This window comes from Nanorana parkeri, unplaced genomic scaffold, assembly GCF_000935625.1.
Source record: "Nanorana parkeri isolate BGI_ZX_2015 unplaced genomic scaffold, ASM93562v1 scaffold75, whole genome shotgun sequence".
NCBI classification, from domain to species: Eukaryota; Metazoa; Chordata; class Amphibia; order Anura; family Dicroglossidae; genus Nanorana; species Nanorana parkeri.
Window position 1 is genome coordinate 230,257 of NW_017306343.1, and position 13,144 is coordinate 243,400.

The 13,144-nt window shown below is 38.1% G+C and overlaps 1 protein-coding gene across 1 annotated transcript in view; it reads right to left on the reverse strand.

The window, feature by feature from the left end:
• Nucleotides 1–2,541: 2,541 nt before the first annotated feature.
• The window catches only part of LOC108804841 (metabotropic glutamate receptor 8-like), a 786,696-nt gene continuing 776,093 nt past the window's right edge, over nucleotides 2,542–13,144 (reverse strand). The window contains exon 11 of the mRNA XM_018576745.1: nucleotides 2,542–2,613. Coding sequence (XP_018432247.1) covers nucleotides 2,564–2,613 — 50 coding nt within the window. The 3' untranslated portion in view covers nucleotides 2,542–2,563. The remainder of the gene's footprint in view (nucleotides 2,614–13,144) is intronic.

Here is a 13,144-nt window from a genome sequence, read left to right on the forward strand (position 1 = left end):
CCTTTGGCTAGCTTCGGTCCCATGACCCCTTCGGTTCAGGACCCCGCTCGGCCAACTTCAGCTTTCAGCGCGGCTCAGCTGAGCCGATGCATATGCGTTCGGCTCGACTGAGCCGCTCGACTAAGTTCGGGAGCTGTGCGGGCTATTGTGAATATTGTGAATAGTCCGTACAGCAGCCCTTACTGGCCGAGCGGCCGGCCTTTGGCCGGCCGTCAGCCTGCTTCTGACAGCTGGGCGGAGCCAGCCGTGATCTTACGGCTGGCTCCAGCCACTTGCAGAGAGATCAGGGTCCCTGGTTACCAGCTAACCAGGGACACTGATCTCCAGACAGCAAACTCTCCCGCTCCCGGCCGCCCAGGAGAAAAACACTGCTTTTTGTTTTTTTTCTTTATTCTGACACGTAATAGCCAATAGTAAACTAGCATTGCACCCGCCCTCTACTGCAGTTCTCCATTAGGTCCTTCAGCACAGGGCCGATACAATGCTAGTTTACTATTGGCTATTGCAAATTGAAATAGCCAATAGGAATCTAGCAATGCATTCCTATGGGCAAAATGTTTTTGTTTTTTTTTCTATTCTGACACGGCTCCGTGTCAGAATAAAGAAAAAAAAAGGAAAAAGCAGTGTTTCTCTCCTGGGCAGCACATTGGCTTTTTTTAAACACCCCATGTGTCTCAGCAATAGAACATTTTTTTGCATGCAACAAAAAGGGGGGTCATTGGGTTAAGCAATATGCCCAGTATGTTCATTTGCCTTTTATTATTTCAATGCACTGCAGATTTTACAGAAACATCAATCTAATGAAGGGGATTGGAATACAGGTCATGTGTATAGTGAGTACAAATTTTACTCATTTTGCATAGGAAATGATTATCGGTCTCTAGCTATCCTTACACTTTTATGTAGCTACATTATGAATGTATAATTTGCTTAAGGCCTTTGTAATGGAGTATAAATATACAAGGCTAATTTTAGAGGCACTGCTGCCTTAGATACACATTACTAATCTTACCCTTTTGTATAAGTCCACCCCATCTTGTTATCAATGTTGTCAAAGATCTAGCTCTAGAAATACGGCAGGCAGCCTGTAAGTATATATAGCATATATTTACAATTGTACTGAAAAGTCCTTAAATACAAAGTCTTTTTAGACCTTTAGAGCAGATACTCTACCACCTCAACATCCCCGACCCTTTCCCCATTACCGAATTAACCCAAATGGTGTCCAGTCAATAAAGGAAATTAAAAAAAGACAGCAACATATTTAAAGGTCTGTCCTTCCTAAAATGGTATTTCAGCTATAGGTGGCTTTGTACACTATATATGTTAAGGAATCCAGCAGTGAGGCCTCCTTGTGATAGTGTTTGGTCTTATTGTTGTCTATTGATGTTTTGGGTGTTTCCTCCAACCTTTGAGTGCTCCCATTTCTAATGTTGTATTCTTCATAAAATAAAATATATTTCATTCTGCTGTTCAGAGCTTAGAATTTGGTTGCACAGGTCTCACCACCATAACCTCCGAGAAATGTAAAGCAGAACTCCAACCAAAAAGAGTTAGATAAAAAATGAATAGCCAAAAGAAGATAACATAACAAAACCAGCCTTTGGGCAATATTCAGCTCATTTCAGAGATTTCCCTGAAGCATTTTTTTTCTGCCATTAGATGTCTCTGTCACTCTGGTTTCTCTTCCTATCAAATGCTTCCTGTCATATGATTGGCTCTTTGTGCTGCTGCCTTCTCTTACACTTCAGGCCTGCTATACAGTGACTGCCAGAGGCTGATACCAGTTTACATTCAGGTACTTACACTACTTGCATTAAAAAATACATTTAGTAATGTATTAATGATTGAAGAGCTGCATCCATTTGTATATTGTATATTTGCTCAGAGTTCAGCTTTAAGTAACTTTTAGGTGAATTAAAGCTATTGAAAATGGCTTTGAGTAAACTTGCCCTTTAGATGTTGTGTGCTGATATTACACTTGGGGCTTAGGTACATTTAGTAAATATATTCAAGTGCATGTGAAGTCACAGTATTTTAAATGAAAATGTTTAACACTGCAAGAAAACAAATCTCACCATTTGCAAAACATTCCTTTATTATTAGAAATACCTTTTGTATAAAAAAATGTGCATGCGTAAACCATTGCATTTATTAAACACAACCCAGGGCTTCATGTCAATCAGCCAATACAATGCACAAACTCATCTCCTATACAGAGAGAACAAGAGAAGACAGGAATGAAGTTTCTCACAAGTCACAAAAAAGTACAATTATGGTGTAACATATGGCAGATTTTTTTTTCTTCCATAAAATGCAGTTTCATCTGTAAATGTTAGCATTTATTCTGATACCACTTTTAGTGCACAATAGTATATCTTTATCTTTCATGTGCTTTTGTTTAAAATACTTTGACACTTTCATATTCAAAAAATAAATTCAGGCATTTTCCATACATCATGTCCTTTTTGTTTATTTGAACTTCTGAAATAGTTTAAACCGTAGAATGGAAAACATCTTGGTAAAATTTGGTGTTCAGTATTGTGGTGAAAAGATTCTTGGTTCAGGTTGCATGATTACTATAGCTGACATACGTCGTCTTCGTAGATGAAGCTGTAAAATGCAAAGAGATATAAGTTAGTATATTTATGTAAACTGCAACATTACTCTCATTTGTATTTTGTGATAATTCACAGTTGATGGTATGGTTCTAGTGGCACAAGGCGCGTTAATGTTGGTGCACTTCTGATAATTGAATGATGCACAATGACATTGTGTATGGCTTAGCAGCAAGCACATGCTGATTAGCATAAGAATGAATGAACATGCTATGCCTAAATAGAATAGAATAGAATAAACACAGAAGTCATTCTCTGTGATCTGAAGATGGTCTATGCATTTAGCCATGTGATCTTTAGGGGTAATTAAAGGGGAAGTCAAAAGGTGCCCATACACCTTACAATTATCTGCAGATTTTCTGTGGTCAGATGGAAAAAGTGCAACAGATTCCTCTATCTATGGTAAGCTTTGTGGATGAAGGAATCTCCCACTGGGCCAAGCTTCAGTATCTTGCTAGTTGGCCCCACTGGCTGTCAAAATACCTGAACAATCTGATTGGATGCAGGCATTGTGCAGGTGTTTTGAGAGCCAGCGGGGCCGACCAGCAAGATTACGGAAGCTTGGCCCAGGTGGAGATTACTCCATCCACACAGTTAAGTGTAGATTGAGGAATCTGTTGCACCTTTTCTATCTGACCACAGAAAATCTGCAGATAGTTGTAAGGTGTATGGCCAGCTAAACAGTGTATTTTTTCATGTAACCTGGAACTGTGAAAGACCAGAACAGAGGTTTGTACAGCCAAGAAAGGCATGTTAGAGCTTATGCTACTCTTTATGGATTTATCCAGGTGGGCAAGGTACCAGGAGAACACATTTTGACTAAAGGTTCACTTTAAGCTGAGACCCATACTAATTTTTCCAAGGGATGTGTTCAAAAGATGCACTAACTCAGCAAGTGCAAGTGGATACTTTTTATATATGTTCCCGCTACTTATTAAAATAAGATGCCCTGGATTGCCCTGGATTGCCCTGAATTGACACTTAGAATGTGTCAAACTAATTTGAATGCTACAGTAGTTTAATGTCAAAGTATAACATATATTTGACAAACTACAAATATGTTTAAAGAAAACAAAAAGAGTCAAAAAGCACCTAATGACCTTGCTCTTAAAGTGTACATACCATTCATACAGTGTCGATACATTTAATTGACTCAGCCATTATTTCAGAGAATATAGCTTTACCTTGGTAGGAACTTTTCATTATGGCATAAAAAATATCTTGTGTCAGTGTGCTATAATTTGTAATACACTTAATTTGAATTAGATTATCATATTAAACAGCATTTGCATACAATATTCTCATTTTAAGACTGAGCCAGCGTAATACCTAAAGTACATTTGTTTCTTCAGTATGTTTTATATATACTGACTAAGCCTAAATAAATAAACCTTATGTAAAAGTACAGTATAAAAAATGGATCCAGTACAAATAACATGGGCATAAATAAATATTTTGGCATAAGGCATGCAGTTTTTATACTTATTTGCAACTATTTATTTTGTAAATGCAGCAGGTCATATCAGTAATGCGGTAGTTGGATGTGTGTATGTATATATATATATATATACACATTCAATTCAAATCAAGTGAAAAGCAAATTCCTTTTTACTTATCTCACCTGCACACAATTGGATAATAATTTATTGTGTGATGATTCTCAACTGCATTAGTAAAATCAGCCTCACAGTGTGCAGACATTGGATAATTTCCAGCAACAGTTTTATACATTTTATAATTGTTTTTTTGCAATGTTTATGTTATGTATTCTCTTAAATGTTATTATGTCTTTTTTTACTTTTCTTTTTTATTACTGCTAATTCAATCTACTATTTCTTTATCATTAAAATTAGTGTATTAATGTTGTGTGCAAATGATTCACAGCTAGTACTAATAAGGCAGGGCCATTTCCAAAAACAGAGATTTGTAAGCAATTTCGTTATTTGCCAGCCAATTGACATAATTTTGGACAAAAGTGGCATTTTTGCAAGACAGCAACTGCCAAACTGGAGCAACAAAGAAAGAGAGAAGGAATTTAAGCCATAATCATAGTGCTTCATCGTGTTTCCTAAATAAATATGGTGTATTCAAAGAAAATATTACAAATTATCCAGGTGAATGAAACTGTGGAAAATGCATCTATAACTTCACCATAAAGTGGCACACACCCTTTTCCCCCCACTATTTATAACCAATTGGGCATTACCGAAAATGCTATTTGAATCCTAGCAGTACAGCATAAACTACCCAACAAAACAACACTATATAGTAGTGCAGTCAAAATCTCCTATACGGATAATTTTTGATGCTTAATGGATTTTCCAACATTGAGAAAACATCCATCAATTTATACCTTAGGGATCTTTTGCTAAATATATTGGCTTTCTTTTTGATTTTCACTAGCACTATGATATCTTGAGGATAGAACTGTTTATATAGGTTAAATATAGACATCAAACAAGTTCTATCTTTGATATAACGGTAACCACTGTATAGATTTTCATTGTATCCAAGAGCAATCGTCTTCTAATATGAACTTTGTCCTAGGATCACTGATGCCTTGCAATGTATGAAATATTTCATTATAGTTAGGGATCCAATAGATGTTAACAAAATAACAATTTAACAATATAACTTAAGAAAAAGCCAGATAAATATTTGTACCTAATATAAAATTTCCCCAAGGAGGTAAACAATAAAAAGACTTTATATTTTTCCCCATTATCATATATTTTAAATGAAAATATCTTTCATAAAGAATATTTTCCTTAAAATCTGTGTTTTTTCTTCCGAGTTTTACTAAGACAAGAGGTAAAACTAGAGATTTGCTTACATACAAATACAACTCTTGTCAGTTTTGTCATGTATTATGCCCAGCTCAAATTGTTATTATTTATTTTTTAAGTACTGAAATATTTATTGTGGCAATGAGAATATTTATAACTATCCATTTTTATTTGTTAGTGTTATTTGTAATGTGCCTTTTTTACCTTTAAACAGTACCGAGACCTTGTAAATTATAAATAATGCAAAATGCTCATTCATTTTGCAATTTTTATGTATTTTGTCTAAAGGGCAAATATTTCTACACTGAAAGCTAATCAAGGTGAAACCTCTAAACTAAAATGTAGATTTTAGTAGTTGGAGTTATTCAGATTTTTTTCACTGAAAGGCTTCCAAAATGAATATAAAGATACTGATCGTATCTGAATTTTTCTGAAAGCAGTAGTAAAGTTTTCTTACACATACAGATTTGCTAAGACATTGATCACCATCTGATAAGGGTATTACATGTCTATTCACATATGGAATACTTCACCAAAGGTAGGGATACACCCATGATGAAACAACTCACAATTAGCAATAGAAATGTTTAATGCTACCTGAAATCTGATTAACTGATGGGCCCAAGAGCAAGGTCTAAGACAGACCCCCTGGCCCTCAACCTCATAATTTCTCCACTTCTATGTACACCTCCAACCCCTATGACTCCCCATGCACCCTACACACCCAGCCTATAACCTCTTGTAATTATACCCCCTAATTTTATAACCTCTCTTCCATACTTTACCCTCCAACTCCTATGACCACTTATGAGGCATGTGCTCCTACCCTCTGATTTATAGCTATGTTTAGTCAGTCAGTTGTGAGATTGCACAAAACACCTTCTGTCACTATCTGGAAGATATGTGTGCACTTAGGACCATATTAAACTGGCAGCTCTGCCAGTTTAAGATGGCAGAGCTGCCATCTTAAAAATAAAAAAATAAATAAACTGTTAGCTTCCCTATGGATGTCACTTCTCTGCTATCTGAGTTGCTGGATAATCTTGATTACTAGCAGAGGAGTGGTAACAGAGTGACACCTTAATGATTTGGGCAGTAAGAGAGTGATGCCATTGGAGAAGGTGATTTGACAAAATCGCTAACATACATGGACTAAGAATAAAATTGCTTCCTATGTTTCCTCATCAAATACACTTGGAGCCACTCGATGACATTGGATGGATACTCTATGACAACCTCTGGTTAAGATTTTGCCTAGTTATGCATGAGATACTAAATATCTTATCCAAAGTTTAGAGGGAATGGAATGGGTTAGAGAAAATAGATGGCATATCTGTGATGTTACTTCTCTCTATTCGAGCCTTCCCCATGCTTCAGGTATGGAAGCTCTTAAACACCACTTTGATAATTACACATATGGCTCCTCAGATCCTAAAAAAATTATTAGTGATGCCGTATATTTTCTGCTCAATCACAACTACTTCATGTTTGATGGCCTGTTCTATTCCAGAAGTGCGGCGCTTTGATGGGAGCAAAATTTGTTCCCACCTAAGCCTGTTAAAAGGGCTCATTGAGCCCTTTTAACTTCAGTCCTACCACCCGCTGGTCTCTACAGCCTTTTTTAACAGTTCTCTCCCATACACTACCGCCAGACGTTTTACACGCCGCTACAACCAGACACCTAGGGACAGGACCGCTTCCTGAACTAAACACTGTCTTGTGAGCTGCATGACAGATGTTTAGTCCGTTCGAGTACCACTCAGCCAGACCGAGCGTCCAGCCCTCACCGCTCGGACTCCCGTCCACACAGAAGCAACACGGACGGTGTCTTCACACTACCCTTCCTCACCCTTTGGTGCTCAGCCCTGCAATCTCCAGCTGTGACAGGCAAGCCCTGACAGCGCATCAGCCACGAGACTAGAATACTGATCTTGGAACTTCCGATCCTCCTCAAGGGCTGCCCCTCTTCTGGTTCCTTCATTCAAACGTAAGTGCACATTCATTAATAGTTTTGTTTTTTTTTGCACATTGGTCCAGATTTATGTCATAACCACCCTCAAGTTTTGCGTCCTTGTGTGCTTTCCATTTTAGCCTGCACAGGTCCTCCTCCTGTTTCTAAGGGCAGCACACTGTTCATTCAGGGCCCCCTCCCGAGAGCGCTGTTTGTCGTTTTTTGTATAAAAGATATGAACAACCCAATTAGACAGCAACTTTCTGTTAAAAACCTTTAAGTGATGCTATGCTATTATTATCTGTAAGAGGTATTAGGGGGGGCAGACTGTCCAATATTTTAGCACACCAGTGGGCTACTTTTACCTGCTTTGGAATTATTACATCCTGTTTGGACTGTTTTCTACAAATGGAACTTATCTTTCTTTTTCATGTTTTCACCAAATTGTTTTGCATATGTTTTCCCAGCAAAGGAAAACACTTTCAATATACAGTAATTAAAAAAGGAAACAAGTCCACTGTTCACACTGAGAAGTTTTTTTTTTCATGTATAGTACATAATTCCACAGTTTGAACAATAACTTGACAGCTTTCTCAATGGTGCTAGTTTGTACTAGATATCCTCTCTTTATTTTGTAACATGTACTGTACAAATAGTCCAAATAATAGCAAACCGAAGTTCATCATAATAAGGCAAAGAAAAAGTATCTTTAAACACAAGAGTGTTTATCTCAAAATTAGAATAGAAGTAGAGAAGTAGCAGAAACAGTCTACAATGTTATTATGGGATATTTGTTCCCTGACCTTTAGATCAACTTCATAATAAGTGTGTGTAACCATTTCCAAGAATTGCTGAGTAATCAATGTGTTGGCCTCCGACATAGATCCCTATTACAATCTTTACATTTACAACAGTTTTTTGGTGGATACAAAATATATTGCAAAATGTGTATTTTTAGCAATATACTTTACAGAGAATTAATAGAAGAATTAAAAGTAGTATTGACACTTTAACCTAAATGGAGATAAGATCGGATAACTGGAACTAACAGAATCTTGTGTTTACATTTTCATGATCTGTTCATAAGAAAATATGTGGATCAATATTAAGCATTTCAAATGTGAATATACTACTTTTACTCCACAACAGAGTGGTTACTTTTGCTGGACTTGTAAATATTTAACACTTAGAAAATCATGTCTAAGTATATTGTGTTATGATGAAGTTACTGAAACAAGCAAATTTGGGATTACACAAAACATTGCTTTAAAAGAAATGCACTTAACATCTGCTGTGAGTACAGTTCAGCAAGGGATACAGAAGCGTTTATTTTCAGTATACATACTTTAGATGCTGCATTTGACTGTTTTTTTTTTATTGAGACATTTTCAACTGCCTATTATGTAAAAGACAATCATGAATATGGATGCCTACTTTTATGGTCAAACTACTATTTGCCATTACTCTTATCTATTTTTTATACATTATAGAGAACTTGCTGCTAACAACGCTGTTTAACTTATATACAACTTATATAATGGTAATAGCATATTATATGATTAATGTTAAAACCTAGATGTCTTATAACTTCTATGACTGCAGTTCCATTTGGTAGACTAAGCATTAGTTATTAGGGGAAGTTAAAGTTGAACGCTATTTTTTTCTTCCTTACCAGCAATAATGGACGTTATGTTGTCCTAAAATGCTCCTTCCTGGTCTCAAAGAAAGCTTGTAATTTTGCAGTTTGCTAAATGGTCACTTCTTTTCTTCTGGCTGCATGACATCTAGCATTGTGGACAGAGTGTCCTTGACAGTCCTGTAGTTCTGAAGTGGTTATTGATGTTGAGTTCTCTCCAAAACCTACCCAGTAACACATGTCCACCACCCCCACCAGTAATCTGCAACATTGCTTAATGGAACATGTAGTCCCTAACTCCACAACATTGATGAGGGCAACCTGCTACTTCCTCTCTGTTGCCCGTGTAGACTTCAAAGGTCATGTGACAAAAAATATTTGTGAATTAAAGTTATTTATGGAGCAAAATGTGGTAAATACTGGTGCTTACAGTGAAAATTAATGTTGTCCTTGATGCTTAAAGGCCTTCTCCTAAATGTCTGTCACTGGTTTTCTGAAACTTAAAAGTAAAGTACTGCATACAGAAGGCAAAGCTGACATATACTTACAAATCTTTATTTTTTTAATTTCATGTTTTTGCAGAGCTTTTGGAACAGTAATGTACATGTGGTATATTCCCATGACAAAGATCAGATAAAAACAAAACTCTTTTTAACAAAGCAAATACTGAATTTGAACCACCATTTATTTGAAATTTTCTTTTAATTCTTCTTTAAATGACTCAGAAAAGTGTATACCTTAAAGGAAATATAATTTAATATTTCTATCATTTGTGGACCATATTAATTATTCATAACTTTATTCTGATTTTAAAGAGAAGAAATGGATTTAAGGTTTAACTTATTACATCACTGTTCTTAGTGAATTGTATTATTACTTCATGGAATAATTATTGACTTTTCTTAGAGGCTGTTATTCGACTAATGGCAACATATATGTCATTATCTTTTAACTATACAATAAATGTATACAATAATCTTGCAGATCCCAGCTAATCTGCTAGTGCCAACAGTATGATATTAGTCAATAATATATTCCTTTAAGGCTTTGATTTTATTTTTTTTATTAAATGTTACATGTAATTAGTAAGAATGAAAATCTATTCTAATACATTTATTAAAAAAATAGCGCGCTCTAAGGACAAAATAAGAGCACAAAAGTTATAAATATAAAAGGGGTATATTGCAATATTGTTTTTTTAGGTAGGCAGCACTCTTTAGAATTTGCTGTAATTTTAGTGGAACATGACCAGCATGGTTATAGCTTTTTTTCAGCCTGAAGTGAATTTTAAACCTGGCTACACTCAAAGAAAATGAAGGCATCCAAAATATGGGTGTTCTAAAGGTACTCACAAAATAAAAAATGAAAGGATAAGTGCACTTTCAGATAAAGTATACTTATTCTGTCTGCCTAGCCTTCCTAATTTAACCCTTTTGCTGACAAGCCCTCCGGAACGATTTTAACATCAGCTGGAGGTACTATACTGTATATGACAGCATATGCCTGCTACAATGTTTACATATTTGACAAATCTTCCTTTTCATTGGCTGTGCCTGTGCATTGGGCTCTTAAGACGTCTTAAGGGTTATTGCCTGAGACTAAGCCTAAAAACATTATGAGGAATACTGTAAAACTAAGTATCAAGGCTCTTTAGTTAGCCACTTATGGATTGTTGTGAGATAGAGAAGATATACAAAATAAATAACTTAATGAAGATCTATTCAGGTCCACCTGGTACTATAACCACTTGAAGACCATGGTGTTTACACCGCGTTCGTGGCCAGGCCATGTGTCAGTATTTAGCGCTGCAGTACTTTGACTGACGTTTATTCAGTCACGCAACGCTGTACTGAAGCAAATTTTATACCATTTTTTGGGGACAGATAGAGTTTTCTTTTGGTGGTATTTAATCACCACTGGGGTTTTATTTTTTACTATATAACAAAAAAGCACCCTAAATTTTGTTAAAAAAAAACTGTTTCCCTATGAAATGTTATGAAACATTTATTATCACCCCAATTTTTTGTAAAATATAAAAGATGGGGTCATGTCAGGTAAATAGGCACCAAATATGTCAAGCTTTAAAATTGTGAGCGCCTGCGAAATAGCAGAAAACGACCACACCCACAATTAGACATAGGTGATGCTTTAAGAGCTTTTACAATGTGTATGTGGGGGCGGGGGACTTAAAAAAATTGTTTGTGGGGCGTGGCTTGATGGCTGACTGAGCTAGACGTGCTACCTGAGTGCTCCGTCCAGAACTACAGCATAGAGCTACACAACTGCCTTTTACACTGAGCAAAATGACCAGGCATGGACACCGCAGACCCCCCAAGTCGATGAGACAAACGGGGAAAAAGCAAAATCAGCCGGCAACCATTAAAAACTACTTCGACCCCCACAAATCTGCCGACCGGCACCTAAACAAAATGGCGCCGCCGGGCCCTCGTACACAGAACGCACGAGGTGACCACCCAGCCGACACCCCGAGTGGATCGTATCAGAGGGGAGAAGTGTCCCCTTCCTCGTCCTCCAGCTCCACGGGCTCACCTACATCACCTATGGAGGGATCCATTCAGCCCAGCCCGGATCGCCAGATGGCTGAAGGAGACGCAGGGGACGGTAGGCAAATCTGGGGAAATACAAAATAAATAACTTAATGAAGATCTATTCAGGTCCACCTGGTACTATAACCACTTGAAGACCATGGTGTTTACACCGCGTTCGTGGCCAGGCCATGTGTCAGTATTTAGCGCTGCAGTACTTTGACTGACGTTTATTCAGTCACGCAACGCTGTACTGAAGCAAATTTTATACCATTTTTTGGGGACAGATAGAGTTTTCTTTTGGTGGTATTTAATCACCACTGGGGTTTTATTTTTTACTATATAACAAAAAAGCACCCTAAATTTTGTTAAAAAAAAACTGTTTCCCTATGAAATGTTATGAAACATTTATTATCACCCCAATTTTTTGTAAAATATAAAAGATGGGGTCATGTCAGGTAAATAGGCACCAAATATGTCAAGCTTTAAAATTGTGAGCGCCTGCGAAATAGCAGAAAACGACCACACCCACAATTAGACATAGGTGATGCTTTAAGAGCTTTTACAATGTGTATGTGGGGGCGGGGGACTTAAAAAAATTGTTTGTGGGGCGTGGCTTGATGGCTGACTGAGCTAGACGTGCTACCTGAGTGCTCCGTCCAGAACTACAGCATAGAGCTACACAACTGCCTTTTACACTGAGCAAAATGACCAGGCATGGACACCGCAGACCCCCCAAGTCGATGAGACAAACGGGGAAAAAGCAAAATCAGCCGGCAACCATTAAAAACTACTTCGACCCCCACAAATCTGCCGACCGGCACCTAAACAAAATGGCGCCGCCGGGCCCTCGTACACAGAACGCACGAGGTGACCACCCAGCCGACACCCCGAGTGGATCGTATCAGAGGGGAGAAGTGTCCCCTTCCTCGTCCTCCAGCTCCACGGGCTCACCTACATCACCTATGGAGGGATCCATTCAGCCCAGCCCGGATCGCCAGATGGCTGAAGGAGACGCAGGGGACGGTAGGCAAATCTGGGGACCGGGGAGAGAGGTAGAGCTCTGGCCTTCTCCTACTCACTTGAGCATGGGAGAGACACTCGACACGGCTGCACATAGTGGAAATGTGTGCACTTCCCCCACAAGCCCAGAGGAGCCGATTCCTCTCCCGACCCCCCCCCCCGACGTCTCCCTTACAAATATGGGCCCTTCCCTTGGAAGACGTACCTAGGCCCCAACGGCATCCCAGATCCAGGGACTCGAGTGGCAGGCGATCCCAGGACTCTCAGCCGCCTCCTTTGCAAAGGCCTTTACAGTCTCAGCATCAACATACATTGTTGGTGGAAGAACATCGCCATCTAGCGGTGCTTCCGCAAAAAGACACAAATTCTACTGTGAGTGGTAGAAACCCAGGCTCCCCTACAACTATGACCCCAACACACAAAGAACTAAAAGCGCAAAAGACCCCATCTAAACGCCACATTGCAGAAACTACAGTAGAAAGATCCTCCTCAGAAACAGAAGATACAGAGTACACATCTTGGAGGGAATGTATTAAACATATTCCCACGAAGAAAGATTTTCGGCTTCTTATTCATGAAGTCAG